The following is a 7,808-nucleotide window of genomic DNA, read 5'->3' as shown; positions in this document are numbered from 1 at the left end:
TTTGGAATGGGATGGCAAACAAGCCCATATACTGTAGGTGTGATGGTCAGGTGTCCACAAATGTTGCCCACAGAGTGTAGAATCCCCCAAGGCCACTGCCATACCTTGCCTACATCGGCAAGATCAAACAATTATTGCTTAATGTGTGTGGATACTGTTACATATTTAGTCCCAATTGGCAGAAGGTCTGACCTCGGATCCCTCTTTTGATGGAAAAAAGCTTGGATGGACGTATTCCTCCTTTTTTTTAAATTGCCTTAACCAGTGTTATCCTATCACATGGGACAGATAAAGGACAGCATTAAGTCTACCATGTTCTGTACAATGACCATCTTGGGGTGGATGGTGTTTGGTAGGTAGTGGCAGGAGTTCATCTGCCAGGTGTCCAGTATGGTAACAGGAAGTCCTGAAAACACTTCCCTCATCAGTGTGTCCAGCTGCCAGGTTAACCAGTCGCTGCCAATGGGAGGCAGGAAACCCGTGTGTGCGGACTTGATTATCACCTTGGTCTGTGGACTGCGCACCAGTAGCCGGGCCACGGCATCACGGATCCCTACGATCCTCTTCAGATAATAATTTACTGGAAAAAAGACGAAATGGGCTGCGCAATTTATGACGACTACCGAGCCGACATTTTCTCCTCCGATGTTATCCAGCTCGTTGGCGATGTATCTCAGTTCCTGCACGCGGGTGCGATTCATGCAAAGTGGTCTGTCGTGTGCCCGCCACTGCACGAGGTAGCCGTGTTGTGCATCCGTGGCCAGCAGGGGGCCGGGGGCGTAGCTTACGTGAAGGTCCAACATCTGAAGGGCTGTAATCAATAGAAGACACAATAATACACCAAGTCATAAAAAGTATATCAGCGTTTAGCGCAAATCTGTTATCAATTGTAAACTTTTTAGGTGTTTTGTGTATCCAAAACTTTATTACATAGAGTATGGGATGGCTAAACCCCTGTCAGTTTATTTTTTGCTGTCTGTGTCCCATTGGGGAGATTTCCCTTCACTTCCACAGGAAGTGAAATGAGAAGTTAGGAAAATCCCCTCTTAGACCGTTGTCACTGTGACAGGTGTGTCCCCTTTGGAAGATTTTGCCCTCTGTTCCTGGTGACCACTCTTAAAATTTGGATTTCCCATCACTTTCTGTCTTGGTACTGATGGTAACCAGGGTGAACCCATCTAATCAGGACACATTCAGCAGTAAGAACGTGCCAGGCATTCTAATCCATCCCAACTCTATCCAGAAGTTTGGGTTATAGATACAAATTAAAAGCTAAAGTCACCTCTGAGAGCTGAGATGAAGAAGAGAGCCCTGGGTACCAAAGAACATGGAGTGACTCGGGAGATACCGCAATATGGCCACTAGATGGAGTAGGAAATAGATACATCTTAGTAATAAGAGATACAATGTAACAATACCAGAGAACGATGGAGAGAATGAGCAAATAAATGTAACCGTTGCTACAATTTTTTTTTACTTGTTGCTGGTTTACACCAGTCCCATTGGGCTACTGTGAAGAGAACCCTCCGACAATCATGCGTTGCAGCAAAATATTGCAGTGCACACACTTATGTGCAATGCATCACCATGCGTTGTGTTGGGACGAAGCTCTAATTCCCTCATGCTAATTTGTTACATTGCATCTCTGGTTACAAAGATATCCTATGATCCTCAGCGCTATCAAGTGGCCATATTGCGGTATTTCCAGAGTCACTCTCTGTATTTTGATACTCAGGACTCGGCCTCCTTTATATATGTGATCTGAATGATACTCAGGTCTCTCTCTCTCTCTCTCCCCTTTATATATGTGACCTCCCCCTCCCCTCCGTCATTTTATTTCTGTACCGGTCATATAAGTCCATGATGTCACACTGGAAATGGCGAACGAGCGGCGGCCGCCGGGCACCTTCTGCACAGCCTTGCCGCCATCTTTGAGTGTATCTTGGTATACACCAAGATGGCGGCGCCCAAACATATGGGTGGCGCCTTCTTGGTGTATACCAAGATCCTCTCAAAGATGGCGGCGCGCAAGCGCAGAACGTGCCAACGGCCGATATGGCTGCCGCTCCTTCTAGATTTTCAGTGCGCAGTTTCGGATTCGGGGGCTCGTTCTCTCAGAATCTTTGATGAAACAAATGGAAATGTTTTTTGTTTTCATTTGTTCAGAAAACAGAATTCTTTTTGCCCTGTTCGTGTCTACCGCTGACCCTCAGGGCCAAAAACCATCCTTAGATCCTTTATTAGGGGAAAATGTAAAACTTTTATATGTATATCTACTAAATTAAAATGATTTAGGATTAAATATTCAGATTTTTGCTGATGCCTAATTGAAACAGTTATTTTTAGAAGATTATAGACCTGGAGGGATGACTATGAGCTGAATGTCCTTTCTTTTCTCTGATTGGATCAGTTGACTTTGTGTGTGGCCAGCTTGGCAGCAATGTGACTTTGGTTGAAGGAACATTTGGGGAAATGAGGTTAGAATTGTACGCTTCATGAACACGATCATTTACTGTAACAATCCGGGACTCACATGGAACAAACTTCACCAGATATTCCCACCATTGGCGCAGCGTCGAGTCCCCGAACATGTACACGACTTTCCCCTTCAGACAGGATGTGACTTTAGCGGGTGTGGGGAAATCCTGGCTCCTGCAGACGCGGGAATGCCACTTGTCCTGGTAATAATACCCTGACGGGTCTGGATTTGATAGACCGGGTCTGCAGGTTCCTCTGTCATCTGAAATAACATCATCAGCATTATTGTTATTGTCATGATAAATTCAAGGGTCAGTTCACCCAAAACTGATACGGTGAACGCTGCAGAGTGCAACCAACTAAAGGTTTCTTACTTAGAGTAGTAAGATCTAGACATGTGCAATTCATGAGGATCAGGTAAGTATATCTTTTTTTGTTTTAGGCCTTAGACCAAAACGAACACTTAACCCTTGCAGTGCGGGGTAGCTCTGCTGCAAGGGTTAAAGTGACACTGAACTCCGGAGATAAATCTTAAATTACATTCAAGTCCCTTCACTATGAACAACAATGTATCTTATTTGTGTATCACTCGGCTGTAGTTCCTCCAATCATCTCTGACACTGTCCTTCCTTCTGGAGAATGGCTACTTTGTTCCCTATGGTCCCTGCGTGTTGTAAAGTACTCACCGCTCCAAGCGCGCTCCCGGGATGGACTACAACCTCAATACAAATCAGTAAACAAAACATGAGGTTGTAGTCCATCCCGGGAGCGAGCTTGGAGCGGTGAGTACTCTACAACACACACAGGGACCATGGGGAACAAAGTAGCCCCCCTCCAGAAGGAAGGACAGTGTCAGAGATGATTGGAGGAACTACAGCCGAGTGATACACAAATAAAGATACATTGTTGTTCATAGTGAAGGGACTTGAATGTATTTTTATGATTTAACTTCTGAGTTTAGTGTCACTTTAATGTTTAAAGGAGGAGAACTATGAGGTGAGTGCTTTTCACTCCTCCTCATAGTTCTAGCCGACCTGTGACAATGAGACTGTCACAGGTCGGCTCAGTAGATCGGGAGGTGAGCGAACACATACCGGCGTTCGCTCACTTCTCGATCCTGTCACGGCTCTCTGCCGTTTCTAGATAGGCAGAGCCAGCTGTCACTCACGCAGCTGGGCGGATCCAGACATAATTGTCGGGATCCGCTTCAGCTGCGGCTTCTCAGTATACCGCTCGCTGTAGCTCGCGGTATACTGCGGCGTCTCAGTATGCCGCGATAGCTTGCGGTATACTGAGCTTAGGGTGATGGGAGTACACTAGTTTGTGTCCTCCCGTTACCCTTAGGAGAACTATGGGGAAAAGCCCTAACCCCATAGTTCTCCTTTAATATGCCTGTAGTTCTTTAAGAACATGCGAGCTGAAGAGAAAAATACCTTAGGAACATTAAAATTAGATCCTGAGAACTTTTGATCAAAGTGGAACATATGCTAAAAACATTGGATCAGAGGAGGAAATACCGTAAGAACATTGAATTAGAAAAGAAAATATCCTAAGAGCACCCAATCCTAAGAGAAAATACCTGAAGAACATTCAATGCCAAGAGGAAATAACCCAAGAAGAACATTCAATTTTGCCTAATTTGCATTACAGCTTTATACGTTGTGTGAAAAATCTGTGAAGGAATGCTGGTTAATCCAACGAAGAACAAATGTACTGGACGTGCAGTTTCGCTGGATGAATTGCTATGCAAATGTTTTATTATTAGACTTACGTGCACTTTTAGCCCCATAGGAAATTGTCCCGATCACGAGAGGACCAGTTGGTTGCGTTTGCCTTCCGGGCCAAAAGTTCCCAGTCCTCCCCCGTTCTGAAGCCTCAGAAGAACCCAAAGAAAGGCACCAAGAAGCCTTCTAGACGCTGCCTATAATAATTACCACTTTTGGGTGGACTGACCCTTGAACAGTATATTCTACTCATTTATAACAAATATGTAGCACAAGTGGAGGCCTTCCCATAGAATTTTAGATCTGAGCTCCATGTGGTGCTCTGGATCTTACCAGTAAAGTTCCTCTGGGGTAGGACAGAGATGTTTGGCAGCAATGATGAAATCGTCTGATTAGTGACGGAACTGGGAGGATAGGAAAGAAGACAAAGATCAGGTGAACAGGATTCCAGAATCATCGGCACAATATCTGAAGTAAATATGGATGTAAATGCTAAATTGATGTGTGTGGTGTTCTACCTCGCTGTATACAGTTTTCATAAACAAATCATTATTGTGATTCTGTTCCAATGTGTCTTACCTGGACTTCCTGCCAATGACATCACTTCCTGTTGAAGGTTAAAAGGAGAACTATGAGGTGAGTGCTTTTCACTCACCTCATAGTTCTAGCCGACCTGTGACAATGAGACTGTCACAGGTCGGCTCAGTAGATCGGGAGGTGAGCGAACACATAATGCCGTTCGCTCACCTCTCGATCCTGTCACGGCTGTCTGCGGTGACAGGTGGAGGGGCTGGATTCCCCCCTCCGATCCGCCAGCGCTGACTGGCGGAACGGACGGGGAGGGGGCGGGTACAGCTGGCTCTGCCTCTAGATAGGCAGAGCCAGCTGTCACTCACGCAGCTGGGCGGATCTCGACATCAATGTCGGGATCCGCTCCGGCGTCTCAGTATACCGCGAGCTGTAGCTCGCGGTATACTGAGCTAAGGGTGACGGGAGGACGCTAGTTTGTGTCCTCCCGTTACCCTAAGGAGAACTATGGGGAAAAGCCCTGACCTCATAGTTCTCCTTTAATGCCTCTTAATTAACAATAGCATTGCCAGCCTGCTGTGTGATCTCCTTCATTTGGCTGGAGTTTCCAAGACTTTCTACTCCCTATGGCACTCGTCATCTACCTCCTCAATTGGATTTAGGTCATCCCTATGATTGCTATGATGGCCTTGTGCCTTAGACGATGCGAGTCAAACGTTGAAGACAGCCAACATTTTTTTTTTGCGCTCATCACTAATGAGATCCTGACAGGTTTTAATCCAATCCATGGCTGAGTAGAACATTAGAGTTCTTTAGGGTTTACATAGGTTTTCAGTATGTGAAAGACAGCAGGGAGCCTGCAGTGGGTGTATTTGGGGAGTTAGGTGAACCGGTTCACTATAGCAATGCCTGTAGGAAAAACGAAATCCCCGGGCAGGTCGGGTGTCCCCTCCATATACACTGAGTGGTCAGTTTATTATGACCACTGGGGGGGGGGGTCATAATAATCTGGCCACTCAGTGTATATCTCAAGGTTTAATTTTTAATTAATTATGACTGGGAGTGTACTGACTTCAAGTGAGCACGTTACATCTGGTCAAGTCACAACCCCCTTTAAAAAAATGCACTTACCTCTGTAGAAACTCTTCCTGCACAGAGGAGTAGTTAGCATAACGGGCACTAGAAGAGTGTTCGAGGTACGCACTGCAGGGAAAGCCCTCTGGACGCTCACAGAACCATTCCTCCTTGGTGTGCGAGTCGCGGTAAGTACACACGTCCTGTCCGGTGGGACGGATATTACAGAAAGCTCTGGCCTTTTTCCCGTTATGGAAGAAAAATCCGTAGAAGAATACCTGAGCCAACAAAACAGACATTTTCACATTGATACTTCTCATCCAAAAGAACTTATCACCATTCTATCCAAAACTGAAAAAAAATAAATGTCTTTGGATACATTTTAACCACTTGCTGACCGCGGTGTTACACGCCCTTCCTGTCCCGGCCATTTTTCAGTATTCAGCGCTGCGTTACTTTGACATTTATTCCGTCATGCAACGCTGCACTGAAATGAATTTTATACCATTTTTTGGGACCAGATAGAGCTTTCTTTTGGTGGTATTTAAATCACCACTACAGGTTTTTTTTTTCCCCCTATATAATGAAAAAAGTCCAGATTTAAAAAAAAAAAAAAACCTGTTCTCCCTACGCACTAATAAATCGCAAAAAACTACCATAACCGACGCTTTAAAAGCTTTTACAGCTCATCAGTTTAGTGTTATCAGTGATTGATGACCCTAGAATTATTGCTCTCACTCCGACGTTCGCGGCGATATGTAACATGTGCGGCGCAATGGATGTAATCGTCGTTTTTGCACGTAGGCGGACTCGACACATGTTTGCGTGTGCCTGTGGGGGCGGGGGACTTACATTTACATTTTTTTTTATTGCTTTGATATGTGAGTTCATTTTTTTTTGTAACATTAATGTTTTTAAACCTTTTTTTTTCACTTAACTTTATTGCTATCACATAGGGAGCAAAAAAAGCTCCCTATGTGATAGCCAATTTGCAGTGACAGGTCCTCTTTATGGAGACATCAGGGGTCTGTAAGACCCCTAATGTCGCCTAGGGACCCCCAGAGAAGCTGATGAAGCGGCGACCTGCTTCACCAGCTTCTCTCCGGATTCTATACCGGAGAGTGACACTGAATGCAGGAAGTGATGTAATACACATCACTTCCTGCATTCCGACGAGGAGATCAAACGGAGCTCGTGTACTGAACTCCGTTTGATCTCCGGCCGCAGAGCTGCTGTGCTGGTCCCGGGCTCACCCGCATTCAAGAAGCCGCTGTCCAGCCGTTTAATTTCAACGGCTGGACAGCAGGTGGTTAAAGAAGCTCTGCACAACATCAGAGTCATGTTCTCATAATTTACATCAGAATTACTTCTTTTTCTTCTAATACATTCAAGACATCTGAATGGACAACTTAAAGGAGAACTATGAGGGGGGGGAGTGCTTTTCACTCACCTCATAGTTCTAGCCGACCTGTGACAATGAGACTGTCACAGGTCGGCTCAGTAGATCAGGAGGTGAGAGAACACATACCGGCGTTCGATCACCTCTCGATCCTGTCACGGCTCTCTGCCGTGAAAGGGGAGGGGCTGGATTCCCCCCTCCCCGCTCGGATCCGCCATCGCTGACTGGTCACTCACGCAGCTGGGCGGATCCAGACATAATTGTCGGGATCCGCTTCAGCTGCAGCGTCTCAGTATATAGAGAGCTGTAGCTCGCGGTATACTGAGCCTAGGGTGACGGGAGGACGCTAGTTTGTGTCCTCCCATTACCCTAAGGCTGGGTTCCCACCTAGGCGGTTTTCCGCGCTTTCGTACTCGCGGAAAACCGCTCAAGCAGGGAAATGCCATTATTTTCAATGTGTATGGTTCCCATCTGTGCGGTTTTCCGCGAGTACGAACGCGCGGGAAACCGCCCTACGCCCAAAGAAGTACATGTACTTCTTTGGGGCGTTTTGGTCGGGCGGTTCCATTGGGATACAGCCAAGTATCCCTCGGAAACGCGCGTTT

At 46.0% G+C, this 7,808-nt stretch overlaps 1 protein-coding gene across 1 annotated transcript in view; it reads right to left on the bottom strand.

The window, feature by feature from the left end:
* Nucleotides 1-275: 275 nt before the first annotated feature.
* LOC108801330 (NXPE family member 3-like) overlaps nucleotides 276-7,808 on the bottom strand; it is an 18,550-nt gene continuing 11,017 nt past the window's right edge. The window contains exons 3-5 of the mRNA XM_018573255.1: nucleotides 5,862-6,082; nucleotides 2,534-2,740; nucleotides 276-811 (exon numbers count right to left, since the gene is read on the bottom strand). Coding sequence (XP_018428757.1) covers nucleotides 276-811; nucleotides 2,534-2,740; nucleotides 5,862-6,082 — 964 coding nt within the window. The remainder of the gene's footprint in view (nucleotides 812-2,533; nucleotides 2,741-5,861; nucleotides 6,083-7,808) is intronic.

This window comes from Nanorana parkeri, unplaced genomic scaffold (genome assembly GCF_000935625.1).
Source record: "Nanorana parkeri isolate BGI_ZX_2015 unplaced genomic scaffold, ASM93562v1 scaffold2303, whole genome shotgun sequence".
Classification (NCBI taxonomy): domain Eukaryota; kingdom Metazoa; phylum Chordata; class Amphibia; order Anura; family Dicroglossidae; genus Nanorana; species Nanorana parkeri.
The sequence above is the reverse complement of the archived record's forward strand: the minus strand, read 5'-3'. Positions and strand labels throughout refer to the sequence as shown.